Source organism: Littorina saxatilis, linkage group LG15 (genome assembly GCF_037325665.1).
Source record: "Littorina saxatilis isolate snail1 linkage group LG15, US_GU_Lsax_2.0, whole genome shotgun sequence".
Classification (NCBI taxonomy): Eukaryota; Metazoa; Mollusca; class Gastropoda; order Littorinimorpha; family Littorinidae; genus Littorina; species Littorina saxatilis.
Window position 1 is genome coordinate 47,325,117 of NC_090259.1, and position 14,567 is coordinate 47,339,683.

Consider the following 14,567-nt stretch of genomic DNA (forward strand, 5'->3'; position numbering starts at 1 on the left):
TTGCCATTTCAATTCTTGATCAACGGTAACCCCTAATAATTTATGCTCTTTAACTTGTTGCACTTGAGTTGAATCAAATGACAGTTGAAGCTGTAAGGGTTTTAATTGGTGTTTTTGTCTAGTTGTGATCACCATACTTTTCGTCTTAACAGGGTGAATAACCATTGCATTAGTGGTGCACCATTCTGTTATCTCATCTATACTTGTTTGAAGAGATTGGTTGACGGCTACCAAAGACTTCTGACTGGTGTGGATTGATGAATCATCCGCAAAGAACTCACATCTTACTTTCTCATCTGACACATGTAGAGGTAAATCATTTATATAAATACAGAATAATATAGGTCCTAATACAGACCCTTGAGGCACACCACTTTTGACAAAATCATTCGACGAAGTTTTACAGTTGATGAATACATATTGTGTCCGTTTTCAAAGATATGATTCGAAGAAGGCACAAGCAGAGTCATCTTTTAAGTAGCATTGTAATTTCTTTAATAATAAGGAGTGGTCTACAAGGTCAAAGGCTTTTTTAAAGTCCAGGAATAACGCTCCTGTTACTTCGGACTCATTAATAGCTGATAACCAAGTTTCACATAAAGAGCTGAGAGCAGTGTGGCATGAATGCTTGGAGCGAAATCCAAACTGAAATGGATGAAACAAATTAATTCGTTCCATATATTCCAGTAAATATTTCTGAATATGCTTCTCCAAAGGTTTAGATAAAACAGGTAAGAGGGAAATTGGTCGAAAGTTGTTAGGGTCCGTAAGATCCTTGCTTTTTGGGAGTGGCACTACCTTGGCACATTTTAAAATAGAGGGGAACACGTTTTGTTGTATGCCAAGGTTGTAGACATAAGTCAGTGAATCAATTATGTATGGTAAAGCAAGTTTGAGCAACCGGACAGGAATCTTATCGGGACCCATTGACTTTTTATTCGCCATCTGTTCTATCAGTTTTCCAACCTCGTGGACAGTAATGGGTGGAATAGAAAACGTTTTGAGTCAACTTTCGTCCACAAAATGTTTTTAATTTATCTAGGGACTCATTCTGCGTGAGACAGGCTTTCAGTTTCTCTGCGAGCGAAATAAAGTGTTGATTAAAATCTTCTGGAGTTATTTGTGACGGAGAATTGGTTGATCTCTTTCGAGATTTATCAAGAACTTCATTCATTGCTCGCCAAATTGTAGAAGTATCTCTCTTATCAGAAAGCAATTTATTAAAATAATCTGCTTTTGCTTGCCTTACCGTTTTCAAAACTTCATTCCTTTGTAATTTGTACTCGCTTTTCATGTTATGTTCTTTAAAGAAATCACGCAACGCCATTGCCTCAATAATGTCCGATGTCAACCAAGGGGGCAGGTGGGGATGTTTCACCCTATGCTGACGTAGGGGAGCGTGTTTATCAATAATGGAACACAAAATCTCATGGAAAAGATTGCAAGCATCATCTGCGTTACTGCAATTAAATACGCTTTGAAATGGCGCTCGATTAAGATCACAGAAAAAGGCAGACTCGTCAAAGTATTTAAAACTTCTGTACTCGATAGTTGTATGACCTTTATGCTGTGATTTGGGCAATCTCAGAACAATCGAGCAAAAAACAGAATAATGATCACTGAAAGTGGAGTGTACTACTTGTACATTTGAAACAGTGGTCTTATCATCAGTAAATGTGCTCAATAAGGGTAGATGAATTATTGGTTTTTCTGGTAGGGTTTTTAACTAGCTGGTGAAGACCAAATAGAGCAGTGGTTGAGCCCCAAGTTGTTTGGGGTCTCTGTAAATTAATGTTAAAATCACCAAGCAATAGTACATTTTCATCCCGACGTTTTGCTCTGTCCATCATTGAAACAAAATCATCATTCCAACTTGTTGTTTCAGCAGGATTCCGATATATATTATAACATATTAACAAAGGCGAGGATTTACCACTTTTCAACTCCACCCACAAACATTCCACATTTTCATCTTCAAGATCGGCCCTTCGCTTCACAATGCCAGCAATAGACCGATGGACATACAGAGCAATACCTGTTTGGTCAGTTTGTGCACTATCGCGTCGTAAAACAGAGTAATTTGGAATATCAATCAGGATGTCCGAAACACGCGAATCTAGACGTGTTTCGCAAACACCAAAAAGATGTACGAGCTGTGGTTGTTTGTTCAAAAATACACAAACATCAGGCACTTTGTTGACTAAATGGTAAATGTTCAAATGCCCGATACGGAGAGAAGAATCCGCCGTTGACATTAAATAAAAGTGTAATATTAGAACAATTTAACAGCAACAACAAAATATGCAAAAATTCAAGCATAAAATGGGAAGAAGATTGAACAAACAAACAAACAAAGAAGAGAAAGTGAGACAGTTGCGCAGCCCTAATGACTCACATACACGCGCACACACAAACAATTACTCCGATATATAAGAACAAAATTAATAAAGGGAAAAAACTTAACCAAAAATTAAAAAATTAAAGGGAGGATACAATCAGTGAATCCCCAAACCTTGGACAAGGGCCTTTGTAAAAAAACGAAGACAATGCAGTAAACACAAGCGCAGCCGCCTGGTCTTCACTTTATATAATAGGAAGGGAGGCGGAGGGGGCACGATTATGCCTCAAACACTGAATCGAAGATTGCGTGGCCGTAACCGGTTTCACACACTGGAGGCAACAATTAAGGTCCGTTGTACAGCAATCCAGGTCAACTAAGAAAGTGTAAGACAGTGTCTTATACAACAGCCAAACTCACTTTAGCGAGCTCAATGTTCTGATGAAACACACAATGTTCTGATAAAACACAAAATGTTCTGGTGAATCAATTAATGTTCTCATTAAACACACGAGTACGTTTGACACCGCAAAACACAGTTAAACCGCGGTAAACGTCGACGCAATTCTGAAGATGTATATGTTTGAAGATCAGAAAACAAATCATCTGGGAAGGGAACAGTCACAGTGCACCAGCACGTGTTTTAAAGTCCGGTCACAAGAAAAGGAACAGTTTTTGATTGGTTTTTGCTCTTTTCCTTTCCTCCTCCTCTCTCTCTCTCTCTCTCACTTATTTCTTTCACGCTCAAGCAGGTGCGCGCGCACACACACACGCACACGCACGCACACACACACACACACACACACTTCTACTACACTCTCGTTAACTGATCAATGCAGGTGTCAAGCAACTTGAGGGCGACTTGCCCAGGGAGCTGTGAAGTGTGACGGTGGGGTGACCCAGGGCGCTCCATATTGTCTGTGAGGAGCAGGGTAGCCAGGTGCATAGTACATGGGAGGTGGGTAAGGGAATGGAGGATAGTAGGGATTATACATTGATGAGAAAGGCATATGTGGTGATGGGGGCATGGGCTGAGTGTGACTCACAGGTTCCTCACACATTGCTTGATGTTGCAACCACATGGGGAGTGGCGGCTGTCCGGTTGACGGGTGTCGCTGTGGTGCCTGCTGCATCCGCTCCTGGGTATGCAGAGTCTGCCACGGGGCCGGACGAGCAGCAGGCTTCTAGTTGCGCTGGTCCTGGTCGCTGTGCTGTCGCTCGTCTGCCTTGTTAGAAGGGGCGACTTGTGATGGTTGCTGCAGGCCTTGTTCAGATGGCGACGTTCTTGTGTTCTGTTTGGTCACGTTGGCATAGGATGCGTGTTCCTTTTTAGTGTCAGTGCTTGCTTCATAAAGCACCGCTTTTGCTTCTCGCAGCAACAATGACAGTCCTCTCGCGGAATAATGGACTTTGTCCACAAGAAGGCCAGGGTTTATCTTCCCTTGTTGGTCCCTTTTCCAAACGGACTTCAGAGACAGAAAGGATACGTTCTCACCACAAATGTTTGCCAGTTCACTGTTTATCTTGGAGATTTTTTTCATTCCTTTTGTGGTGACTCTGCGGTGGGATGGCTGCGACAAACGTTGTGGCTGTGGGGAAATGGGTGGCAATGGCTTCTAACAGCTTTTTGTACTCCTGTACAATGTCAATATCTTGAGCCCCATAGTCATTAGTGCCAACATTTAGGAGAAGTTTCCCTACTTGTGGGAAGATAGCTCCTGTACAAATAATCTGTGTTAGCTGTGCTATGTTTACTCCTCTAAATGTTCTAATCTGTGTTTGGCCTGATCTGTCTAGCCGTCTCCTGTCTATGTGTTTCAGGTGTGAGTCTCCTATCAGTAATGTCTTACATGACGGGGGGAGACGCAATGTCGGTGTATGGGGCACATAGTCTTTCTCTGGCAGAATAACATTGTAAACTGTTTCCTGCTTCGGGGAGGTGGGCGGCGACCCAGTATCAGACACTGTCCGGTCCAAGGATACAGTGGACACGGTGGAGCGACCCGAGGGTTGAGAGAGAGAGAGAGAGAGAGAGAGAGAGAGAGAGAGAGAGAGAGAGAGAGAGAGAGAGACAGAGAGAGAGAGACAGAGAGAGAGAGAGAGAGAGAGAGAGAGAGAGAGAGAGAGAGAGAGAGAGAGAGAGAGAGAGAGAGAGAGAGAGAGAGTGTCAACAATACCTACGACACGACTGCCAACTAGTCTCGGCCCACTCAAAATAACAATGACCGAGACTTTCAGTAATTCCTTCGCGTGACGTCTAACCCTCTTACGCCATAATGTGACGTCTTCAAATGACGAAATGTTAAAGTTTCTACCACAGACATACACACGCGACGCACACACACACACATGCACGCACAGACAGACACAGTTACGAACGCATAGGCTACATTTCGTGAGCCAAAAATAATGACAACAATATTTAGCTCCCAGCGGCACTTGAACCCAGAGCGTCGGATCGAAATTCCGAATTCGTAACCACTGCACTATGCTACTCGTCTGGAAATTGCACGATGCAAAGATGTGTTATCAGTTATTCAGTCGTGGTAGTTTGAAAGCTCACCACCTTCGCCGAATGACTCGAGCACGTTTTTTTCGGTTAGTAAATGATCGTACTGTCGGTTTTGAGCCCCTCTGTTTCAAACTTTTCACCTAAATTAAACAAGAATGTCACAGTTCGTGTCTATGGTGCAAGGTAGCCGACCGTCTCATTGTAGCCAAGTTACGACAGTTGCTAGATTGACGCATTTCACGTCTTCGATATTGTGTCTGAGCTCATTTCCCAATGCGTTGCCTTTAAAACCGGAATGTCATGCAATTGTAGTATGCGTAGGAGTTTTGTTTTTTTAGATGGGTAAGGACCTTTAAGATGCGATGTGGACTGGGTGGCCGAGTGGTAACGCACTTGCGCTCGGAAGCGAGAGGTTGCGAGTTCCGACCCTGGGTCAGGGCGTTAGCAATTTTCTCCCCTCTTTCCTAACCTAGGTGGTGGGTTCAAATGCTAGTCTTTCGGATAAGACGAAAAACCGAGGTCCTTTCGTGTACACTACATTGCGATGGGCTAAAACCAGAACCAATTACCTCAAAATAACCTGTTTTGCAACTTTATAGTTATTTGACTTATGGTAACATGATTCTCACTTTCTGTAAAGGATTCTTGAAAATCTTGCATAATTGCGTATTTATAAGTCATAATTTGTTCTGGCTCCAAGCATTTCTCCTGCTCATCTTGGAAGCAGAACCCTCTAACTCCATCCAGGTTGGAAGCAGAACGTGCTAAGTTCAGTTTAGTCTGTTCTGCTACTGAGGCCTGTGGGGAAAGGGGAGTGTTTCACTGCGAGCCAGATGCAGCCATCGTCACCTGACCTCTTCTGCTTGCTGTGTCACAGTCATTTTTCCTGTTCACAGCGCAGCCAGATAAGCGCACATTAGCGGTAGTGGTATCTGGTCTTGACCCTTTCTGTGTGGTGTAGGATTTCCTCCAGCACACAGAATAGTGTAACTAGCAGTAGTAGAGTCTGCTGTCGACAGAAAAAGGAATTTGATAGACTGTGGGAACTAAAACAGGTCAGTGACACCTGTCAAGTGTCAGTATCCGAATTCCTGACTCCGGATGTACAGGGTTGAAACACAATTAACTTTCCTGTGATAAAGAGTGAATGAAGAATGAATTGGAAAAGATGCAGTCCCTTGATATTGAGGGAGGAGGGTGGTAATAAGGGGGTTGGGGCCGGCGAGGGGGGTTGGTGGTAAAGTGGGTGCAAGGGGGTGGGGTGGGGTGGGGTGGGGGGGTGTCCTAAACTGACAAAAGGATGGTCCACTTTCTGAAAACACTGGAACAGAGAACAGCTCTCTGCCATTTTTACATCTGCTGCACAGTCAATTTGGCTGTTGCTCGAGTCAGGACACAGATTCAAGTGAGTATCTTCAAGTATTATGTTTTTCCCCATTTGAACAGACCATAAAAGCTGAAATTCAGATTCCTTTTTTAAATATATAGGGGATTAACCTTCTGATTCAGTCTAAATCCTGTATCTGCAAACTGATTCCTAGCTTTTTGTGTTTTGTTTTCCTAATTGTAAAACACAGGCAGGTAAATGTGTTTGTTTCAGCGTGAATGTTCTTGCGCGCGTGTGTGTTTGTTTGTGTCAGTGTGTGTTTGTGTGTGACGGTGTGTCAGTGCATGTGCTCATGCCTTAATGTTGTAGTGTATCCATGCAGCTCTTTAGTGTTTGTTAAAAAATTAAAAAAATGTAAGTGAGTGTTTACAGTATTTGTGTATGCTTGTAAAGATGGATAGATGAATGATTTGGTTGATGGATTTTGTCAGTTTAATTGACTCTAATATATTTTGTTATTCAGAGGTTATCACAATGTCAAACTGATGAGCATGAGTGGTCAGAGTGTAATCAAGTACTAATGTTTCATTTGTTTGTGTGAATAGAAACACGAAAACTATCCAAAGTTTTAACGCAGAAGCGATAATACGGAGGCAATTACCTTTTTTTATTATCGGTTAATAATTAGAAGTACATGTAGTAATTGCCTGTTCAAAGGAGATAACATTCATAGTATCCATGTCTTTTGCAGACGCTGTTTGAAAGGAGATGAATCATCAGGCCGTCCAGGCAAGTAAGAAGCACCATGCATTTCAGGAGACTGTCCTTCGGATTCACGAATTTCTATTGGGTGTGTAGTTTTGTGCGTAACGCAAAACGATATGAGCTGATACAACATAAGATTACCGTTGGGATTTCTTGAAAAACACAATAAAAAAAAAGTATAATGATTTCAGAGAGAGTTTTGTGTGTGTGTTGTTTTTTGTTATGTGTTTTTTTTTCGCTATGAAAAGTACCGGCAATTTAATTTTTATTTATGCGTGTTGCGTTCATTAGGCCACACAATGAATGAATACATGAGTCCTTGATGATATTTTTGCAAGTAACTTGACATTTGTTTGTTTATGACGGTAATCACCTTTGAACAAGAAGAGCAAACGCTCGATCGAGTCACTTTCGCAGTTCTGAATATTATATGAGGCATCAGATGGACAGGAAGAAATTGCTATTCACAACACAATGAGTCACGTTCACATAAAATTTGAGCCCGGTCACTTTTATAGTTTCCGAGAAAAGCCCAACGTTAAGTTGTGTGTTGCCGAACAGAAAAGGCTAGTTATCTCCCTTGTTTTTCTGATAACGTTCGTAAAAGGCTACAGATGTAAATACTTTGATGTAAAGAATAATCCTACAAAGTTTCAATCACATCCGATGAACTTTGTCAAAGATATAAAATGTCTAATTTTTCCTTTGACGCTGACCTGTGACCTTGAAAAAGGTCAAAGGTCAACGAAACCATCGTTAAAGTGTAGAGGTCATTGGAGGTCACGACTAAACAAAATATGAGCCCGATCGCTTTGATAGTTTCCGAGAAAAGTCCAACGTTAAGGTGGTGTCTACGGACGGCCGGCCGGACGGCCGGCCGGCCGGCCGGACAGACTAACACTGACCGATTACATAGAGTCACTTTTTCTCAAGTGACTCAAAAACGATTTGAACTAATGTACAGTATAAGCTTTGCTTGGAAGCAGAACATGCTATGTGTGAGGAGGCTGCTTCTGACTGCTGTAGCACAGGCCACAGTGGGGTCTGTGTGGAAGTCAGAAGCAGCTATGGTGCACTGGGCTTTTCTAGCTCCAGAACTGAGAAAAGAGCAGGAGTGTTTTCTGGAAGCAGAACAAATTTAAACAGAACAAGTTTTGCTATCTGAATGTGTATTGATTATAAGTTCAAGAACGTGTCCATAAGCAATCTGCTTGTTAACGTTCTCAACGTTGTTATTGTTTGAAACGTGTGTATGAGAATTTGAATAAACACGCTTAAACCAAGCAGAAAAAATTATACCTTTTTTGCATATGAAAAAGTTGTTCAATTAAATTGATTACTAGTGTGCATGACCAGTGTTTCCTCTAAGTCAAGTGTGTAAAATATGAGGGCTACAATCCTGTGTTTACTATTTTTTATAAGGGGTTGAAATCTTCAAGTGGCCATTTCTCAAAATGGTGGAAATCCAGTTAGATGGTTCTGGTTTTAACCCATCGATTGGGGTGTGCACGTTAAAGATCCCACGATTGACAAAAGGGTCTCTCCTGGCAAAACTGTATAGGCATAGATAAAAATGTCCACCAAAATACCCGTGTGACTTGGAATAATAGGCCGTGAAAAGTAGGATATGCGCCGAAATGGCTGCAATCTGCTGGCCGATGTGAATCCGTGATGTATTGTGTAAAAAAAAAAATCCATCTCACACGGCATAAATAAATCCCTGTGTGCGCGATATAAATAAAATAAAAATAAAATAAAAATTTTTTCAAAAAATCCCTGCGCTTAGAACTGTACCCACGGAGTACGCGCGATATAAGCCTCATATTGATTGATTGTAGCTTTTACTATAGTTGTTTTTTTTTTGACTATTGATTGATTGTAGCTTTTACTATAGTTGTTTTTTTTTTGACTAGTTGAACGAAATGGTCTGTTCAAAGCTGTGATGATTGTCTTGAAATTGAATGACTGTCTGTAATAATGATTTTGTTGACCAGAATGTTGGGGAGAATAAAACATTTTTTGTTTATGTGGCAGCGAAGTCGGTTATGTTAAACGTCTTTTGTTTTAATGATTGTGTAGACAAAATAGGTTGGTTAGAGCGAAAGTTTTGGGTTACTGGTAAATCTAAAAAGGCAGAACTCACGTTTTGGGGGAATCAAGATATAAGGTGTAGTGAAAAGAAGATAAGTTCAGAAACTTTCATATTAATTGGGAAAATGTGTGTCAACATTTTTACAAAAGATAAATTGTTGTACTTAGGTGTTTGTAAATTATGTCTGTCCTCGTTAATTGTGAACAGGATGTATGTTTATGTAAGGTTGAAAGTCAAGATTGGATTTGCTTATCCTACGCGCGTGTGTGCATGTGTGTTAGACATAGGCATGGACATAGACCACTTTATTATCTCAATTACGAGAAACTCGGGTGTGGTGAATCACAATAAACAACATAAAACGTAAGAAAATAAATAAAATATCGAGACGGCAATAATCAGCTCATAATAGTGTGTGTGTGGGGGGGGGGGGGTACACACACACACACACACACACACCGTCGAACACACCCACACACACACGCACGCGCACACAAACAAACGCACAATTATACACGCACGCACGCACGCACGCACGCACGCACGCACGCACGCACGCACACACAGGCAGGCAGGCACTTGCACAAATACATGCAAACACTTTCACACACACGCACACGTACGCACACACACATACAAACACACACACACACACACACACACACAAACTCAACCCCCCCCCACACACACACACACACATGTGCGCGTGTGCATGCAAACAAACGAATGAATGAACAGACGCACACACACACACACACACACACACACACACACACACACACACGCACACTCTCACACAAACACACTCACACACAAAGACGGCCATTTACATAGAAACACCCCCTCCTATAAGCGGGGATGAAAGAGTGGTGGCCAGTGACCCAGAACGAAAAAAGTCAAAGCTGGCAACTCAGGTTTGTATTCAGGGAAATTTACACGAGATGCACGCACAAGATACGACTTTTCTTTCTATTTTCTCTCTTTGTGACTTGCATTTGTGTTAGATCGGTTTGATATAAAAACAAGTCGCGTAAGGCGAAAATACAACATTTAGTCAAGTAGCTGTCGAACTCACAGAATGAAACTGAACGCAATGCCATTTTTCAGCAAGACCGTATACTCGTAGCATCGTCAGTCCACCGCTCATGGCAAAGGCAGTGAAATTGACAAGAGCGGGGTAGTAGTTGCTCTAAGAAGGATAGCACGCTTTTCTGTACCTCTCTTTGTTTTAACTTTCTGAGCGTGTTTTTAATCCAAACATATCATATCTATATGTTTTTGGAATGAGGAACCGACAAGGAATAAGATGAAAGTGTTTTTAAATTGATTTCGACAATTTAATTTTGATAATAATTTTTATATATTTAATTTCCAGAGCTTGTTTTTAATCCAAATATAACATATTTATATGTTTTTGGAATCAGACAATGATGGAGAATAAGATGAACGTAAATTTGGATCGTTTTATAAATTTTTAATTTTTTTTACAATTTTCAGATTTTTAATGACCAAAGTCATTAATTAATTTTTAAGCCACCAAGCTGAAATGCAATACCGAAGTCCGGGCTTTGTCGAAGATTACTTGACCAAAATTTCAACCAATTTGGTTGAAAAATGAGAGCGTGACAGTGCCGTCTCAACTTTCACGAAAAGCCGGATATGACGTCATCAAAGACATTTATCAAAAAAATGGAAAAAACGTATGGGGATTTCATACTCAGAAACTCTCATGTCAAATTTCATAAAGATCGGTCCAGTAGTTTAGTCTGAATCGCTCTACACACACACACAGACACACAGACACACACACAGACACACGCACATACACCACGACCCTCGTTTCGATTCCCCCTCGATGTTAAAATATTTAGTCAAAACTTGACTAAATATAAAAACGAAGAAAAGCTCTGCCATTTTGCACTGAGAAACTTTGGAAGTAGCGTGTTTACTCCTGGATCTGGCTGTAGTACATTTACCCTCACTTACTTCCTCGCTTGCTCTTTTTCTTTTTCCGTCCTATGCATGCACAATTGAGGATGTACTTCCGATGTCGCTCAAAACGTTGGAAGTTGTCGCAAACTACCATCAATTACTTTCTCGTTTTTCTTCGAAGTAAGCCCTTCTTCCGGCCCATGCATACGAAAGTGAGGCAAGTTCTTCCGATGTCACTCAAAACTTCGGGAGTTTTCGCGAACTTCCCCCATAAGCATACGGGCACTGATGTAAAACATGTAAAATATCGTTCAGTTTAAGTCTCTGTTTGGACTGTTGAATGTGAATCATGCCGTCAAAAAACGCCATTTTAGAGGGTAGGCGTGGTCAGGGACCTGTGACGTCGGACCCTAATATCGCTCAAATCTAAGAAACCCATTTGTGTGCAAGAGAAAGGTAGATCTTCAAATACACGTATGTTTCTGACCAAAACACTGCTGTTTGACACCTAGGCTATACCCCTGAAAAATATAATAAACTAATTTTGCCCACTTTACTGGCGCACAGACGGTTACGTCCTAATGCAAATGATGTCACTAGATTTAACAAAAAATCTTCTGAAGATACGATTATCTCTATTTTCGGATATGGCAGATGATAAACACTTTAAAACAGTGCTTACATATCTCTCAACATGCACACATTTCAGAGTACAATTACATTTACCTCATCTGATGTCATTTTTCAACATGGGGGTAATGGTACGTTTTGCAGATCTGTGCAGAAATGTCACGATCAATTGTTTTTTTTTAATGTGATTGAAGGGATCCCCCTCGGCATTGTGTCAGTTTTTGGTTGAAATCCGTTGGGTGCTCTAGGAAATATCTTCATGCGAATTTAGAAATTGATCTTATTTTAGTTTACGAAAACGTCACGTAATAACGCTTTTTCCAGCCATATTGGAAAGGCACGTTACAATAATTCAAATCTAAACTCATAATTACCACTGGCGTAAACCAGGAATTAATATAACCTCCAAAATATGTCGTGTGGTTGTAACTGATCGGGCAGAAACCCTATTCAACAACACAACACTCGTTTATTTGAATCCTGTCATGTCATATTTTTTAAACCTCTGTAACAGAAAGTCTGTCCAATTGATTTATCTAATTTGTGTCACACTTGTTTCAGCATATTCTGAAATTATTGCAGACAAAATATTAGCAACATGTCAGCGAATTCGATTTTCGGGGTCAATCGCTGTCGGATGCTACTTAAGGCACAGTGACACACCACCCTGTGATCTTTCTGAGGCATGCAACTCACCCCTATAAAGCACTGAACGCACAGAGACACACCACCCTGTGAGGCATGCATCTCGCCCCTATAACGCACTGAACGCACAGTGACACGCCACCCTGTGATCTTTCTGAGGCATGCAACTCACCCCTATAAAGCACTGAACGCACAGTGACACACCACCCTGTGATCTTTCTGAGGCATGCAACTCACCCCTATAACGCACTGAACGCACAGTGACACACCACCCTGTGATCTTTCTGAGGCATGCAACTCACCCCTATAAAGCACTGAACGCACAGTGACACACCACCCTGTGATCTTTCTGAGGCATGCAACTCACCCCTATAACGCACTGAACGCACAGTGACACACCACCCTGTGATCTTTCTGAGGCATGCAACTCACCCCTATAAAGCACTGAACGCACAGAGACACACCACCCTGTGAGGCATGCATCTCGCCCCTATAACGCACTTACCGCAATCAACTGACCCCTGATTGACATTGGGATGGACCGTACATTGACACGTCATCCCACCCCCTTGAGGCAAGCAGGTCGCACCCGACAGACACTGAGTCGTGCTGCCCAGGCAAGACGCATCCTTCTTGGCTTCTGTCCATCACATTGACAAACGAACGATAATTATAGGTAACACTTTAACAAACAAACAATAATCAATAAGTATAGGTAACAGATTGACAAACAAGCAATGATTACAGGTAACAGATTGACAAACAAACAAACAATAATTGCAGGTAACAGATTGACAAACAAGCAATAATTGAAGGTAACAGATTGACAAATAAACAATAATTACAGGTATAGTGGAACGTATCCGGGCAACAACATCTCGGCAAATACCACCTGCCCATATAACAACCCCGTCCCCTCCAATGCATTCCCTTTTTTCAATAGCGACCACCTGTCAATAACGACAATTTTTTTGACGGTGTCTTGAATAGTCGTTATAGACAGGTTTTCCTTGCAAGTTTCCATCGATCTGTCCAGGCGTGGGACAAGACCATCCTTCCACTGTGAGTCAGGCCTACATCGATCTGTCCAGGCGTGGGACAAGACCATCCTTCCACTGTGAGTCAGGCCTACATCGATCTGTCCAGGAGTGGTACAAGACCATCCTTCCACTGTGAGTCAGGCCTACATCGATCTGCCCAGGAGTGGTACAAGACCATCCTTCCACTGTGAGTCAGGCCTACATCGATCTGCCCAGGAGTGGTACAAGACCATCCTTCCACTGTGAGTCAGGCCTACATCGATCTGCCCAGGAGTGGTACAAGACCATCCTTCCACTGTGAGTCAGGCCTACAAAGTGCCGTCTAGCTGCTTTAATGATAACTATAACTAGAATGAAAAGCAATTGGGGGGGGGGGGGGGGGCTACTGTACAAACAGGGCAGCAGGTCACATTCGGAAAGAAGTTGATAAAGGGTCTCAGGCAGTTATGTGTAGGATTTACGACACGATTTACGTTAATGTTTTAAAGGGAAAAAATACGTAAATTAAAGATTTAATTTGGAATGTTTTCCGCCCGGTTGGAATCTGATAGAGAACAGATCTTTCCCAAAAGGTTATATTCTTGTTCTTTGTTACGCGGAGGAGTTGTTCAGGGGATGTTGTGGGGGAACGGGTAGCTCGTTGATACTGAGGGCTCTCTCTCTCTCTCTCTCTCTCTCTCTCTCTCTCTCTCTCTCTCTCTCTCTCTCTCTCTCTCTCTCTCTCTCTCTCTCTCTCTCTCTCCAAAGGACAGATTGTAAGAAAAGGCATAGCCTTAAATCTTAATCATTGTACAATAAAGTTCAATTCAATTGAATTCTTTCTCCCTCTCTCCCAGTACAGCAAGTGGTGAGTGAGACTCACGACATGTGTGGCTTCTGGAGTCGCACACTGCAGTTGAAATACAATCTGAAGTGGTGGCACACTCATGTCCCAGGTCATATTCTGAAACACAGATGTATTACAATCTGACGTGGTGGCACACTTATGTCCCATGTCATATTTTGAAACACAGATGTATTACAATCTGACGTGGTGGCACACTCATGTCCCAGGTCATATTCTGAAACACAGATGTATTACAATCTGACGTGGTGGCACACTTATGTCCCATGTCATATTTTGAAACACAGATGTATTACAATCTGACGTGGTGGCACACTCATGTCCCAGATCATATTCTGAAACACAGATGTATTTAGTATTTACCTATAAGACCATCGATTTTTTTTAAACATAGCTTACAACTTGTATGTTAAGTTTTATGAACATCAGTATTGTAGTTTTC

At 41.8% G+C, this 14,567-nt stretch overlaps 2 protein-coding genes across 2 annotated transcripts in view; both read right to left on the reverse strand.

Annotated features, from left to right (window-relative positions):
• LOC138949527 (DNA (cytosine-5)-methyltransferase 1-like) overlaps positions 1-14,567 on the reverse strand; it is a 350,084-nt gene that overhangs the window by 77,785 nt on the left and 257,732 nt on the right. The gene's annotated exons all lie outside the window — the stretch shown is intronic.
• Positions 1-14,567, reverse strand: part of LOC138948347 (multiple epidermal growth factor-like domains protein 10) — a gene marked incomplete at its 5' end in the record, with an annotated part of 269,682 nt that overhangs the window by 39,772 nt on the left and 215,343 nt on the right. Inside the window, 2 exon segments of the mRNA XM_070319878.1 lie at positions 12,747-12,881; positions 14,144-14,224. Of these exon segments, the coding sequence (XP_070175979.1) occupies positions 12,747-12,881; positions 14,144-14,224 (216 nt within the window).